General features: G+C 38.3%; 1 protein-coding gene across 2 annotated transcripts in view; it reads right to left on the bottom strand.

The window, feature by feature from the left end:
* Nucleotides 1-16,750, bottom strand: part of LOC111158367 (HEAT repeat containing 5B) — a 104,311-nt gene that overhangs the window by 25,530 nt on the left and 62,031 nt on the right. For both annotated transcript variants that reach the window (XM_022520373.1, XM_022520374.1), the window contains 3 exons: nt 11,604-11,785; nt 8,956-9,024; nt 2,094-2,273 (listed from right to left, as the gene is read on the bottom strand). In XM_022520373.1, the coding sequence (XP_022376081.1) occupies nt 2,094-2,273; nt 8,956-9,024; nt 11,604-11,785 (431 nt within the window). The remainder of the gene's footprint in view (nt 1-2,093; nt 2,274-8,955; nt 9,025-11,603; nt 11,786-16,750) is intronic.

The following is a 16,750-nucleotide window of genomic DNA, read 5'->3' as shown; positions in this document are numbered from 1 at the left end:
ACCAAGAGTTGAGGTAGTGAAGATACTGAAACTCCATCAGTGAACTGAGACATGAGAGGAGAGAAGGAAAGCAGTGAGGAGGATACACTTAGGTGGGGAGGAAGGCAAGCAAGAAGAGTGAGCACATAGAGGGAGAAGCTGAAGATACAGAAGTGGGCATGACTGATAGCACTGAGCTAGAAAGTCTCCCCTTCACACTCATGTTTAACTAACATTAACTAACAGGTAAAAGCACAGTTCCCAACTCATGTAAATCTAAAGATTTCAAGGTAACAATCTGAGGAGATGGAAAATGGATATCCTCAGCTTTCTGAGTGAAAGAGTATAAGCAAAGAGAGGTCTTCAGGAGAGAAATCTAGAATATGCTGGGCATCCGAAGAGCATGATGAAGAAAAGGCAGATAAACAGGTAAAAGAATTATGAGATGGCTTTCAAGGCTGAGGCATGAGGTGCACATCTTTATAGTACAAATTACCCTAAAAAAGAAAAAGGTGTCAACAAAAATGTGCATTATTAATTTAGTTATATAAGACTCTGATCTTGGGGCGCCTGGGTGGCTCAGTGGGTTAAAGCCTCTGCCTTCGGCTCAGGTCATGATCCCAGGGTCTTGGGATCGAGCCCCGCATCGGGCTCTCTGCTCTGCGGAGAGCCTGCTTCCCTCTCTCTCTGCCTGCCTCTCTGCCTAGTTGTGATCTCTCTCTGTCAAATAAATAAATAAAATCTTTAAGAAAAAAAAAAGACTCTGATCTAATATTTTATTTATTTTATTTATTTCATTTTTTAAAGATTTGTATTTATTTATTTGAGAGAGAGAAACAGTGGGAGACAGCATGAGAGGGAGAAGGTCAGAGGGAGAAGCAGACTCCCCGTGGAGCTGGGAGCCCAATGCAGGACTTGATCCTGGGACTCCAGGATCATAACCCGAGCTGAAGGCAGTTCCTTAACCAACTGAGCCACCCAGGCGCCCTGATCTATTTTTTGAAAGCAATAATCTATCTTCCATTCAGTGCCAGCGACAATGTCCTTTGATAAACATTGCCTTATAAGAAGATATTATTTCAGGGCGCCTGGGTGGCTCAGTGGGTTAAGCCTCTGCCTTCAGCTTGGGTCATGATCCCGGGGTCCTGGGATCAAGACCCGCATCAGGCTCTCTGCTCAGCAGGGAGCCTGCTTCCCCCTCTCTCTGCCTGCCTCTCTGCCTACTCTCTCTCTCTCTCTCTCTGTCAAATAAATAAATAAATAATCTTAAAAAAAAAAAAAAAGACGACATTATTTCCACATTATAATGAAAAAAAAACCAAAACCAAAAACCCGAGGCTCTGAGAGATCAAACCATTTGACCAAAGTCAAGAAGACGGTAAATTATAGAGAGAGAACTTGTTTACGGCCTCTGAATCAGCATTTAATGCTTTTTATACTAAACTACACCAGTCTTCCTGGTAGGTGAGTCAAGCATATTAATGCAAGTCAGCAAAGAACTGGATGACTGACAACCGATGTTATGATCATCAAACCTTGTGCTGCCTAATTTCCACGTAACTAGTTAAGGGAGCCCTTTCTCAATATAGAAATTTTGAAAAAACTGATTAAAAAACATGACTTTCGGGACACCTGGTTGTCTCAGTCGGTTAAGTGTCTGCCTTCAGCTCAGATCATGATTCCAGGGTTCTGGAATAGAGTCCTGCATCGGGCTCCTTCCTCAGCGGGGAGCCCACATCCCCCTCTGCCTGCTGTTGCCCTCCTCACGTGCTTGCTCTCTTTATCTGACAAATAAATAAAATCTTTTAAAAAAATAAACAAACATAACTTTCAAAGGTTTGAAAAAGTTCTTTGAGACATAAATATACATATTTCAGTGAGATGGAGCAAATAACAGATTTCCAAAAAGCATTTTATACCAAAGGTCACTTTAAAAAGCAAAAAAAACCAAAATTTTTTCACCTACAGGACTAGGGGAACATTTTCTCATGGATGGAGAAATTGTTCAAAAACAATAGGCTGTCTGATGATTCACAGACCTGTACCCTGGGGTGAATAATACACTGTATGTTAATAAATGACAACAACAACAACAAACAATAGGCTGTGGTTACCTCTGCCCACGCTTTGAGAACAGCCAGTTTTTCCATGGTTGTGGCACTCTCTCGGTACAGCTGGCTCGAAGATCCTTTTCCAGCCTGCACTTTGTCCAGAGAAGAGACAAGTAGATTGTGCACTCGACGGAGGTCATTGAGATCACTGACAACTCCACTTCCAATCCATGTACTACACACCTAGCCAAAGAAAGAAATTTTAAATTCTCTATAAAAAGCTAATATTTAACTATAAGAGTATGAAGTAAATATATTTCCCCCCTTGGGGGAAGAGACAAAATACCAATGAAGAAAACAAACAAAAAAACCCCAAATGCTGTGCTTCAACTTTATTTTATTTATTTATTCTTTTTTAGATTTTATTTATTTATTTGACAGGCAGAGATCACAAGTAGGCAGAGAGGCAGGCAGAGAGAGAGGGGGAAGCAGGCTCCCTGCTGAGCGGAGAGCCCCATGAGGGGCTCGATCCCAGGACCCTGAGACCATGACCTGCACTGAAGGCAGAGGCTTTAACCCACTGAGCCACCCAGGCATCCCAACTTTATTTTTTAATAACAAATCAACAACAAGGATGGAATTTATTATGTCTTACACGCAAAACTAACAGTATTTATTTAACATATTTCCATTGACTAATGAGACAAAATTTTTTTTTTAAAGGTGATGTTTTCTTTCTTTTTTTTTTTTTTAAGATTTTATTTATTTATTTGACAGACAGAGATCACAAGTAGGCAGAGAGGCAAGCAGAGAGAGAGACAGAGAGAGGAGGAAGCAGGCTCCCTGCTAAGCAGAGAGCCCGAGCGGGACTTGATCCCAGGACCCTGAGATCATGACCTGAGCCGAAGGCAGAGGCTTAACCCACTGAGCCACCCAGGCACCCATGACAAAAATTTTAATAGAAAATAAATTTCTTTCTGAATCACCTCAGTTGTGAATAATTCTTCAACATTTCTGCTTACCACAGGCAAAGGATTATTCTGGGCGCTATGGAAGAGGTTAAAAAATAAATAAATAAAGGGGAAAAATCTAGTCCCTGTCCTCAAGAAAGAAAACACAGATTGAATGAACATTTTAGGACTGTAATACTACAATTCAAAAACAGAGAAGGGAGAGATTACTTCTGGCAGAAGAAATGGGAATGCTTAGACTATCAGGAAGGTCTGTGTGCATAAATACAGAGGAGTTACATGGGAAAAGATATGAGGTTAGCAAAGTTAACTGGGATTATGGTACAATTTAAATTCCATGTAAACTGAATTCAGACTTTGTTCTATGGGCAGTTTCCAAGGCTTCTGAACAGGGAGATTACAATTGGAATTGTGCCTGGGGTGCCTGGGTAGCTCAGCTGGTTAAGCGTCCAACTCTTGATTTCGGCTTAGGTCATGATCTTGCAATCATGGAATCAAGCCCCATGTCAGGCTCTGAGCTCAGCACAGAGTCTGCTTGGGACTTTCTCTCTCCTTCTCCCGCTACCCCTCCAACACCCCTAAATAAATAAATATATATATAAAATCTTAAAAAACAAAAAATTGTACTTTAGGAAGATTGTTCCAGTATTTATGCCAGGAAAGAACATGTTTAGATGGTAAGCAATGTGTTTAGTTATGTGACTATTACAGTATTATGGGACAGAGATGATAGAAATCAAGCTGGGAATGGGATGAAAAGGGAGAGTCACCAGAGAAAGACTTAGAGGCAGAAATCACAGTATTTGGAAACCAATTAAATATTTTTAGGGGAGGGGCCAGAAACTTGAAAAATTGTGAGGAATCAAAGATGGCTGTTGTAAATAATGCTTCAATAAACCCGGGTTGCATACATCCCTTTGTTTTTTTGTTTTGCTTTTTTCATTTTTTTCTTCAGGTCTTTTTTTTTTTTTTTTTAAACATTATAATGTATTATTTGCTCAGGGGTACAGGTCTGTGAATCATCAGTTTTACACAATTCATAGCACTTGCCATAGCACATACCCTCCCCAATGTCCACAACCCAGCCACTCTATCCCTCCCTCCCTACCCCTGGCAGCCCTCAGTTTGCTTCCTGAGATTAAGAATCTCTTATGGTTTATCTCCCTCCCCAGTCCCATCTTGTTTCATTTTTCCCTCTCTTCCCCCAAGAACTCCCATCCTGCCTCTCAAATTCCTCATATCAGAGAGATCATATGATTGTCTTTCTCTGATTGACTTATTTCACTTAGCATAATACCCTCTAGTTCTATCCATGTTGTTGCAAATGGCAAGACTTCGTTTCTTTTGATGGCTGCATAGTATTCCATTGTGCATATATGCCACATCTTCTTTATCCATTCATCTGTTGGTAGACATCTAGGTTCTTTCCATAGTTTGGCTATTGTGGACATTGCTGCTATAAACATTCGGGTGCACGTGCCCCTTCGGTTCACTACAATTGTATCTTTAGGGTAAATACCCAGTACTGTGATTGCTGGGTCATAGAGTAGCTCTATTTTCACCTTTTTGAGGAACGTCCATACTGTTTTCCAGAGTGGCTGCACCAGCTTGCATTCCACCAGCAGTGTAGGAGGGTTCCCCTTCCTCTGCATCTTCACCAACACCTGTTGTTTCCTGACTGGTTAATTTTAGCCATTCTGACTGGTGTGAGGTGGTATCTCATTGTGTTTTTGATTTGTATTTCCCTGATGCTGAGTGATGTGGAACACTTTCTCATGTGTCTGTTGGCCATTTGGATGTCTTCTTTGCAGAAATGTCTGTTCATGTCCTCTGCCCATTTCTTGATTGGATTATTTGTTCCTTGGGTGTTGAGTTTGATAAGTTCTTTCTTTTTTTTTTTTAATATTTTTGTTTATTTGACAGAGAGAGATCACAAGTAGGCAGAGAAGTAGACAGAGAGAGAGGTAAGCGGACTCCTGGCTGAGCAGAGAGCCTGATGTAGGCCTTGATTCCAGGACCCTGAGATCATAACCTGAGCCGAAGGCAGAAGCTTAACCCACTGAGCCACCCAGGCGCCCGTGTTTGATAAGTTCTTTATAGATTTTAGATACTAGCCCTTTATCTGATATATCATTTGCAAGTATCTTCTCCCCTTCTGTCGGTTGTCTTTTGGTTTTGTTGACTGTTTCCTTTTGCTGTTCAAAAGCTTTTGATCTTGATGAAATCCCAATAGTTCATTTTTGCCCTTGCTTCTCTTGCCTTCGGCAACGTTTCTAAGAAGTTGCTGCAGCTGAGGTCGAAAAGGTTGCTGCCTGTGTTCTCCTCAAGGATTTTGATGGATTCTTGTCTCACATTGAGGTCTTTCATCCATTTGGAGTCTATTTTTGTGTGTGGTGTAAGGAAATGGTCCAGTTTCATTTTTCTGCATGTGGCTATCCAATTTTCCCAACACCATTTGTTGAAGAGACTGTCATTTTTCCATTGGACATTATTTCCTGCTCTGTCAAAGATTAGTTGACTATAAAGTTGAGAGTCTATTTCTGGGCTCTCTATTCTGTTCCATTGATCTATATTTCTGTTTTTGTGCCAGTACCATACTGTCTTGATGATACAGCTTTGTCATAGAGCTTGAAGTCTGGAATTGTGATGCTGTAAACTTTGCTTTTCTTTTTCAATATTCCTCTGGCTATTCAGGGTCTTTTCTGGTGTCCATATAAATTTTAGGATTATCTGCTCCATTTCTTTGAAAAAAGTTGATTGTATTTTGACAGGAATTGTATTAAACATGTAGATTACTCTACGTAGCATAGACATTTTCAGAATATTTGCATCCATTTGATTTAGTGTTTTTGTATACTTCGGGTAAATACCTAGTTGTATGATTACTAGATCATAGGATAGTTCTATTTTTACTTTCTTTTTTTTTTAAATACCCAAATTATGGAGGCAACCTAAGTGTCCATTGATAGATAAATGGGTAAAGATGTGGCATATATATGTGTGTGGATATACACATCCGCAAAATGGAATATTACTCAGCCATGAAAAGGAACGAAATCTTGCCATTTGCAATGACATGGATAAAGCTAGAGAGTGTAATGCTAAGTGAAATAAGCCAGTCAGAGACTAAGACAAATACCATATACTTTCACTCACATGTAGAATTTAAATAGCAAAACTGAACAAACATTAAGAAAGAGACAAATCAAGAAACAGACTATGAACTATAGAGAACTGTTGGTTACCAGAGAGGAGGGGAGCTAGGTGAAGGGGATGGCGAGCACACTTATTGTGATGAACAACAAGTAATGCACAGAACTGCTGAATCACTATACTGTACACCCAAAACTAATATAACTAAACTGGAATTAAAATTTTCAAAAAACAATGACTAGGGAGACCTGGGAACTCTCCACAAACAGATAATAACTAAAGCAATGTTACCAGGTAAATTTCTTCAACGACCAGGTAAATTTGTTCAAAGACTGAGGTATAAAAAAAAAAAAAAAAGGTGTAAGACCAGAACACAAGGAACATAGTTACAAGGGACAAGCAGAATAAGAACCAACAACGAAAGAAATTGAAAAGAAAATGCCAGAAGAGCAAAAGGAAAACCAGGCAAGGGCAGTGACATTGGAACCAAAGGAAGAATGTTGAGGAGGAAGGTGTGGTCTGGTGGTGCGAGCTTGCTTCCACAACCACAAGTTCTAACTTTAAAGAACCTGAAATTTGGGGCGCCTGGCTGGCTCAGTCAGTAGAGAATGCAACTCTTAGTCTTGGGGTTGTGAGCTCAAGCCCCATGATGGGTGTGGAGATTACCTGAAAATAAAATCTCTAAAAAGATAAAGAGCATGAAACTAGAAACTGTAGGTTCTGCATTATAAATTTGGTTTATGAAAAAAGATAAAGCAGCACTAAATCAGCAAAGTCGTACTCAGAGAAAAGACCTGGACTTGCATCGAGAGTGTTACGTGAATGTACGCTTAACCAATTTAACTTGAAATACGATATTTAAAATATATATTATGGTTATGATTCCTATGCTGATTTAAAGAATTTTTCTTTTATTAAACCACTGATTCCTGTCTCCAGTTGTATTGCACTTCAGAGTCTTCCTATAATATCTAAAAATTACCCTGATTCAGCTTCAGGTTTAACATGACATCTATCCTAGTAAATAAGGTGGGATGCAATGTTTCATGATCTGTCCAAAGCCAACTCTTCACTTTCCCTTAAGAAAAAGGAACTTGCAACCTACTGTTCCATCTGTTTCAAAATTAGCTTTCCTCCCAGAAACAGGACAGGAGGTCAAAAACTTAAGCCTTCCAGCAGAAAAGAAGAAACTTCTTATTAAAAAAAAAAAAAAAAAAAAAAAAAGCTAGAGCTACATAAAGAATAAGAAGTTGAAGGCAGGGGCGCCTGGGTGGCTCAGTGGGTTGAGCCGCTGCCTTCGGCTCAGGTCATGATCTCAGGGTCCTGGGATCGAGTCCCGCGTCGGGCTCTCTGCTCCGCAGGGAGCCTGCTTCCCTCTCTCTCTCTCTGCCTGCCTCTCTGTCTACTTGTGATCTCTCTCTGTCAAATAAATAAATAAAAATCTTTAAAAAAAAAAAAAAAAAAAAAAGAAGTTGAAGGCAAATTCAGTAACAGGAATTTTTCATACTACTCATCCACAAGATGAAATCTGGATAGCTTTTGCTTTTCTATGAACAGCTTTATAAGTTTTTTCTGCTTAAATACTATGCTCTGAAACATCATCACAAGACATTTATTTATACAGGACTATGATTTCTGATTGTCTGTGCATCAGTATCTCATACCAAATGATCTGCTCTAACTCTGAGATTTGTATCATGATCCACAGACATCTATCTTAAACAAGACTCCCTCTTTTCTTTCTGGTCTGCTGTTTGTAAGAGGAGTTGATTTCTCTGAAGGCCATCATTAAGACAGTAGACTTCAGAGAAATAAATCTTAACAATGGGGGGCACCCAAGTGGCTTAGTCAGTTAAGCACCTGACTCTTGATCTCAGCTCAGCTCATGATCTCAGGGTTGTGAGATTGAGCCCCATGTTAGGTCCTTGCTGAGTGTGGAACCTGCTCAAGATTCTCTCCCTCTCCCAATGCCCCTACCCCACCACCCCCTATTAAAAAGAAAAAAAGAAAAGAAAAGAAAAGAAAAATCTTAACCGTGGCAGGAAGAGGCAAACCCAATCAGCCAGAGAGAGAACAAAGTAAGAACTTCCCGCTTATCATTGTAAATAGCAGAACATTCTCTGTCTAGAGGCTACACGTAGCTTGATTATGGGTTCTAAGCAATAATGATGGACCACAGCCCTGTGCTCCAGAAAACTGGGAAGTAGAGAGTTGCTTCTCTTCTATCCTTAGGAAAGCAGATAAAGAATCTGATTTCCTGAAAGATGAGCGCTTACTGCATGAATCCATTTTCAGAATGAGGCATGAAAAAGAGGAACTTATTAAAAGTGTAGGAACATTTTGTGACTTTTTAAAAATATAATAATGTGAGAATAATCCTCTGGGATTAATTTTGCAATGAAATTTCCATATTGTGAAATTCTCCAGAAACTTATAAATTTTCACAAACTATGATAAAAAAATCCTTTATTACTCAACCATCATTAATATGCATTATTTAATTATTTTATTATCATATTTTTATTTTTAGTCCCTCTTATGGTTTTTATACCATTATTCACTTCTGGCTGATGAAAGACCTATGTATCCCAAAGTCATTTCCTCAGCTATGACAAAAAAAGGGATGCAATTAACAGTTACTACGTCATCATTTGATACAGAATAGAAGAAGGAACTGTCACTGTTGTATTTCCAAGATAAAAATAAATATTTACCTTTTCTCTCTTTCTTACTTTTTCTCTTTTCTCTTTCTTCTTTAATTTAAAGAAGGTAACTATAGAAAACCCTATTTTTCTTCTTACCTGGCAAGCTTTTGCTATTATGTCTGATGGGGTATCTTGTGAAAAGGCTGGTCTTAGAGCAGCTCCCACCTGAAAAAATGAATATGAGCATTTTATTTTTAAAGATAAGTAGTAAATATAAAGCTTCTTGTGTCTCTGGAGATGAAAACACACAAAACACATCTTTTTATTTTCCTTTTTATCACATATCCCTTATCTCTCTTTTCAGTTACAATAAACTCAAACATACCATTTTTCTTTTGCTTCCCAGGAGGTTATAATCATTATCAAATCTATATGAATGCTATACCAAAACAGGAAATTAATCTTCTTTTTCTTTTGTTTTTGTTTAATAGTAAACAGGATTTTCTGACAAAGTCACATGTTCCTAGACATAACAGAAAACTGCTATCTTTTTTTTTAAAAATTCTGTCTATATTTTCCTGAATATATTTCTAACAGTATTTACCTCATGAGTGAATCTCATATAACTGGATCAATTCCTTTAATAACTATTACTAAAAATTCACATAGTCACTGAAAGATCTCAGAAACCATTTCACCTTAAAACAAAAAACAAAAAACACAGAGGACATTGGGTGAAGGAAAAGGAGAAGTGAGTTGGGGGAAATCAGAGGGGGAGACAAGCCATTAGAGACTATGGACTCTGAGAAAAAAAACTAAGGGTTTTGGAGGGGAGGAGGGTGGGGCGTTGGGAGGGCCTGGTGGTGGGTATTAAGGAGGGCCCGTATTGCATGGAGCACTGGGTGTGGTGCATAAACAATGAATCTTGGAACACTGAAAAAATAAAATAAAATTTTAAAAATTAAAAAAAAAAAAACTTTAAAAGAAGGATGCTTGGGGTGCCTAGGTGGCTCAGTTGCTTAAGCGTCTGCCTTCAGCTCAAGTCATGATCTCAGGGTCCTGGGACTGAGAGCATCAGGCTCCCTGCTCAGCAGGGAGACTGCTTCTCCCTCTCCTTCTCCCGGCTACACCCCCTGCTTGTGTGCTCTCTCTCTCTCTGTCAAATAAATAAGTAAAATCTTAAAAAATTTTTCTTAAAAAAAGGATGCTCAAGGAATATTAGTTTATGTACCACTGTCATAGTATTAAGAGAAGGAATGTGAGCTTTAGTTTTAATAAGCCAACCCAGTCACAGATTCTTAAATATATCAGATTTAACATGAATGAACTGAATAAGGAGTTAGATATGGTCAACTCCTACTCTGAGACTTCTTTCTTTGCACAAGAGAGTCAGTCACTGAGATATATCAATAGCAGTTTAGAAATGAATCAAGTGTTCCTCTCCATGACTGAAAACACATGGCGGCTAATTGCAGTATTGGTAGTATAGTCATCAACTAATCACACAGCTGGTGCTGGACCCTGTACTGAAGAAGAAAGAGAATATACTATAAAAGAGATCACTGGGTTGACTGATATAGAAGGGTTGACTATATAGAAGTAATACATCAATGCTGAATTTCCTGAAGTTGATAACCGCTCTGTGGTTATATGAGACATGTCCTTTTCCTTTGGAAATACAGACTGTAATATTCAAGGGTAAAGCTACAGATTTAAATAATTATTCTTTCAATTTTCCTGAAGTAAAGAACTATTCCTAAATAAAAAGTCAAAACAAAACAAAACAACAAACCTTCATTCTTCCAGGTTGGGTATTTAGGAGTAAATAATTGTATATGGGTGTTCCATAGGCAGCTGGGCTAGAAGCCATAACTTCCTCACCTGTGCTTATGATGGAAAAACAATGGAGCATACACTATTCACCCTTTTTAATTTTGTGTATGCTTGAGTATAGCTTTTAGATGAGGTGTTGTGTATCTGAAGCTAAGGTTCTGGTATAACTACAATAAAAAATATATATATATATAAAATATATGTATGATATTTATATTAAAATATATTATATATAATGTTTATATATAATATATTATACATATACATAATTATACATATGTTATATATGTATAATATATATTTTATATATATATAGAATATATACACACACACCCACATATATGTATCTTCTTTCCTTGCTAACTTAAGTTTGTCTTCATGTAACCCATCATTATGAGGATTAAATCTATTGTGCCTCAGTTCAAGAACACAAATAAAGTTATAAATTTCAGGGGAAACAAGTATCTCTGTTCAGAATAAAATAAAATATTTTTTGAAGGTAAGTAATTCTTTCAGTAATATTTTTAACTGCTGTTATTAGAAGTTATCCTTCAGCATTACAAAGCTGTCCTTTGTATTTTTAAAAATGCTTATCAAGTCTTAACATATAAAAGTAATGTCAGCAAATCCACAACACTCTTTGAATGTCCTTTTATCTTTTAAATGGCATGGCTAAACATCTAAACACAAGACTGAAAAGCTAGGCTGCGATTCTATTCTAGTTTTATCACCAATACACTATCAGAACTCGAAAATAGTGACAAGTTTTATACTACTGTTTCTTCAATTGTGGGATTCAACTATGTAACTGACAATGGGAATAAAGATATGCAGCTGAAGTTCCAAATACATTTCTCCAGGGACTCTTCACTCCCTTAATGATCATGTGAAGGAACAATTTTAAGTTTTAAATAAACAGAGTATCTCTTAAAATAAAATAAAACAAAACAAAACAAAACAGAGTATCTCACGTTAGCTTGATATTGCTCCAGAATCACATGGCCTGGAAATTCTGGCTCAGGCACAGATGCAAACTTCTTGATAATGTCCTCAAGTGCTTGGAGCCCAGCCATCCGCAGCTGGTTACTATGATCCGTTGCAGCCATGAATGCCATGCGAATCAGGTCAGAGAGATGAAGTACCAACAGGTCATCTAAAAATAGAAATAGAAGGCAAAAAGGAAAACTCCAAAAATAGGTATTACAACACAAAAATATGAAATGAAATAAACTTCTTTAAAAAAGCACTTATGTTTGGGATGCTTGGGTGGCTGAGTCGGTTAAGCATCTGCCTTCCGCTCAGGTCATGATCTCAGGGTCCTGGGATCCAGCCCCACACCAGCTTCTCTCTCTCCCTCTGTCTGCTGCTACCCCTGCTTGTATACTCTCCCTCCCTCTCTCTCTCTCTCAAATAAATAAATAAATAAAATATATTTTTTTAAAAAAAGCACTTATGTTCCACAATTCCACTATGTTTTAAAATAACAAAGATACACTTCCAATAAAACTCGTGTGTCATAATTTCTCAAGAATATTGATAAACCTTTACACAATATGTGTAATACAGATGACATTACTGGATTTCCCAAAAGGAGTTTGTCATCTTTTAGAATAGGGCTGGCGGATTGTTCCTGTAAAGAATTAGATGGTAAATACTTTTGGTTTTGCCAGCCACATAATTTCTATCACAGCTACTCAACTCTTCTTTTATAGAATGAGCATAGTCATAGATCACATGTATTTAAATGAGTATGCTGTGTTCCAATAAAAGTTTATTTTAAAAAACAGGCTATGGTCTGGATTTGGACTGTAGGAAGTAGTTTCCCAACCTCTAGAAAAGACTTTTATACAGATAAGATGTAGAAAAGGGAAGTCGTCCTCCTTTTAAAGGCTACTCCAGATCTGCCAAAACAAAACTTAAAAGCAAGTCTCAAAAGGATTCAAAAGATACCAAGTAATATAACTACATCCCAGAATGAAGTCCAACACTATTTAAAGGAATACAACAAAATCCAGCACTACTATTATAAAATTTGCAAATCTGGTATGTAATAAAAACTATCAGGGATGCAAAGAAGTAGGAAAATACACCTTGCAACAAGGAAAAAAAAAAAAAAAACTTAGTGAACAGAAACAGATCCAGAAATGAAAAGGTGATGAAATTAGCAGACAGGGAGTCTAGAAGAATTATCATAAATACGTTGCCTATATTCAAGATAGAAAACAAAAACCTTAGCATGTTTAAGAGAGAAGTAAAAGACAGGGACAATCATAAATAAGACTTGTAGAAATAAAGTCACAAATAAGACTCGTAGAAATAAAAAAAATAAAATACCTGAAATGAAAAATATACTGGATAAGATTATTAGTGATTAGATACTGAAGAAGAAAATACTGGTGACCTTAAAGACCTAGCAACTGAAGTTATTAAAAAATTTATCAAGCTCAAGTACTCTCAAATTCTTGAGGAGGCTGCAAGACTCCCAAAATCTTTTTGAAGCAGTGGCAATCTGTGGCTCAGCTGGATTCCCAAACAGTTCCTATTTAAACAGGTTTTTGTGGCTGTTGCTATTGTGAAGGTTATAAGACAAGTATCTTCTAATTTTTTCATGTGCTTACCTAAAATTCCAATTTTAGAATCTTAAAGTTAAAAAAGAATATCTACTGGTTTGGAGAAGAAGAACAAAGGAGAGACTTAAAAATTTGGCTGGAAGATCTCAATACTTCCTCATTTAAGGGAGGCAAAAACACATCATCAATAAATTAGGTATAATGGGGGTATAATGGGGGTTCCTGGGTGGCTCAGTGGTTAAGTGTCTGCCTTCAGCTCGGGTTATGATCCCAGGGTCCTGGGACTGAGGTCCACATAAAACTTTTTTTTTTTTTTTTAAGATTTTATTTATTTATTTGAGAGAGAATGAGTGAGAGAGAGCATGAGAGAGGAGAAGTTTCAGAGGGAGAAGCAGACTCCCCAAGGAGCTGGGAGCCCAATGCGGGACTTGATCCTGGAAGTCCGGGATCATGACCTGAGCCGAAGGCAGTCACTCAACCAACTGAGCCACCCAGGCGCCCATAAAACTTTTTTTTAAAAGATTTTATTTATTTATTTGACAGAGAAAGACACAGGGAGAGAGGGAACACAAGCAGGGGGAGTAGGAGAGGGAGAAGCAGGCTTCCCGCCAAGCAGGGAGCCTGATGTGGGCCTCAATCCCAGCATCCTGGGATTATGACCCGAGCCGAAGGCAGATGCTTAAAGACTAAGCCACCCAGGAGCCCAATAAATAAAATCTTAAAAAAATTAGGCATAATGAACTGCCAGAAGTTGGGAGGAAATTTCCAAGGCAGATGGAACTGGACTAATGTGAGCTTATTCATATTATGCCAACCCAAAAGTAAATAAAAAGACCCACTACTCCTCCTAATTAAAAAGGTCTAGAAAGATACCAATCTACCAACCAAAAACTAGGCAATTATTACTGAAAGTATTTTGCTTCTCTACACAAATCTCTATCTCTGACTTTTATAAAGTCAACATATCTTTTTTCCAAGTCCAAGGAGATGAACTCCTAAAGCAGGGGAGTAGGAAGGGGCATGAGGCAGAAACTCTAAAATGGGGAGAGAACTGGGGGGCTGTTAGAGGTTTATTACATTCTGGGAGCAGTAGTTCCATACAACTAAAGTTCAGTGGATACAAAGGGAGGTAAGGATGATACAGGAAGAGCCTGGATAGCACATATATTTGGTCTATAACTTTGAAAAATACATGCTAACATGACTGTCCAGAATAACAGGCAATGGCAACTAGAAAGGATCCTGTTTCAGCCCAGCAGAACAAAGCATGTCAGATACTGGAATCTAGGTTGGAAAGCTGTTATATCAGCTTACTATCCAGCTGCCAATGTGAAGTAAACAAAGACCAAGAATATGGACAATCCACACCCCCCACCCCACACACACTTTGAGCAAATTTCAAGTATGGAGAATGCTCTCCTCTTTCAAGGATATATGAACAAATAAGCCTATGAAGAAAACACACACAGGCAAAATAAAGATTCTGAAGATTCAGAAAGAGCTAATCTCAAAAATAATTTTCTATAAAAATCAGAATAAAATATAGAAAATCACCTGGCACTTCAACAGAATGCAAAAAATCATGGCTGCTATGGAATAAGAACAGAAAATCATAAGGAGTCAAAAGGGTATAATGTGGGGCGCCTGGGTGGCTCAGTGGGTTAAGCCTCTGCCTTCGGCTCAGGTCATGCTCTCAGGGTCCTGGGATCGAGCCCCGCATCGGGCTCTCTGGCTCAGCGGGGAGTCTGCTTCTCCCTCTCCCTCTGCCTGCCTCTCTACCTACCTATGATCTCTCTGTCAAATAAATAAATAAAATCTTTAAAAAAAAAAAAAGGATATGATGTAATGAAAATAGAAAAAGGACAAAAATTAAAAGAAAACTAAAAACAAAAGAAGACAAGATCTACTATGGGGGCAACAAACAGTAAAACATTATCAATGATCTAAAGGAAAAACTTGTGAGGATCTCTTCTCATGTGGGCAAGATACAAATAACGAGAGAAAAAGTGTTAAATACAAAGAAAGGAAAGCCAACCTGAAGATCTGCACTACTCCCTAAATGTCACATGCACACTTATACTTCCATGCCTTTACAAATTCTCTTCACTTTTTGGGTGCCTGGCGCCTCAGTTGGTTAATTTTAATTAGTAAAACTCTTGATTTCAGCTCAGGTCATGATCTCAGGGTCATTAGATCAAGCCCCGTGGTGGGCCCCCATCTTCAGCACGAAGTCTGCCTGAGATTCTCCCTCCCTCTCACTCTCTCCCTTCCACCATTCATGCTGGTGTGCATGCACACACACACACTCTCTTTCTCTCTAAAATAAACAAACAAATAAATAAAATCTAAAGCAAGCAAATTATCTTACTGTCCTTGCTTGTAATAAACCACTGTGGTAGGCAGAACACTGGTGCTCAAATGTGTCTCTACCCTAATCCCTACAATCTGTGAATATGTTAATTTATATAGCAAAAGGGGGTTTGTAGTTGTGATTAAGGTTATGGGCTCTGAACTGGAGATTATCCCAAATTTAATAGTGGGCCCAATCTAATCACAGGATCCTGAAAAGCAGAGTACCACTCCTGGCTGTGCTCACAGCCCTGTGACAGCTACAGAAGGATCACTAAGACAAGTCAGTGTTGGCTTTGAGGAGGCCACCTCCAAGAGACAGAGAGAGGGGGCCACCACCAAGGAATGCAGGCAGCCAAAGAAGACGAGAAGAAAAGACTCCTGGAAAGCCTCTAGAAAGGAATGCAGCCCTGCTGATACCTTGATTTTAGCCCAGTGAGACTCATGTTGGATTTTCTGACCTATAAGAACAATAAGATAAAAAATGTGTATTGTTTTAAGCCACTGAATTTGTCTTCATTTGTTAGAACAGCAATAGAAAACAAATACAACCAGCTTCTACCTGGAAAATCTTTTGTCTGCCTTTAAAATCCAGTTTCAAAATCACCTTTTCTGTGAGATCTTCCCTACATATTCAGAAAATGCATACTACTTGTTTATGCCCCCAAAACACTCTGTCATAATAGTATTTAGACATATAATTGTTTAAGAGAAAGTCTTTCTGTCTTCTAGACTAGAAATTCTTCAAGGATATGGGCTATGTTTTTTTCTTCTTTGCATCCCCAATGTGTAGCAAAGAATAGGGTTTGGTAAATATTTGATAAATAATAGCACGAATAAGGACACCGTGTTCGTGATATATTGTGCTTTGCTGACAACTGTACATTTGGACTCACATTTTATACGTGGAGTACCACTGTTTTATTTTTTGTTTGTTTGTTTGTTTTTAAGATTTTATTTATTTATTTGACAGAGAGAGATCACAAGTAGGCAGAGAGGCAGGCAGAGAGAAAGCGGGGGGGAGGGGAAAGCAGGCTCCCTGCTGAGCAGAGAGCCTGATGCGGGGCTCAATCCCAGGACCCTGAGAGCATGACCTGAGCCGAAGGCAGAGGCTTTAACCCACTGAGCCACCTAGGCGCCCCATTTTGTTTGTTTTTTAATCCAACTTTGAGTTCCAATAAACTAAAAGGCATTTGTAA

The sequence above is a fragment of the Enhydra lutris genome, unplaced genomic scaffold (assembly GCF_002288905.1).
Source record: "Enhydra lutris kenyoni isolate GAN:26980312 unplaced genomic scaffold, ASM228890v2 scaffoldscaffold59, whole genome shotgun sequence".
NCBI lineage: Eukaryota > Metazoa > Chordata > Mammalia > Carnivora > Mustelidae > Enhydra > Enhydra lutris.
This window is presented reverse-complemented; position numbering and strand designations above follow the sequence as displayed.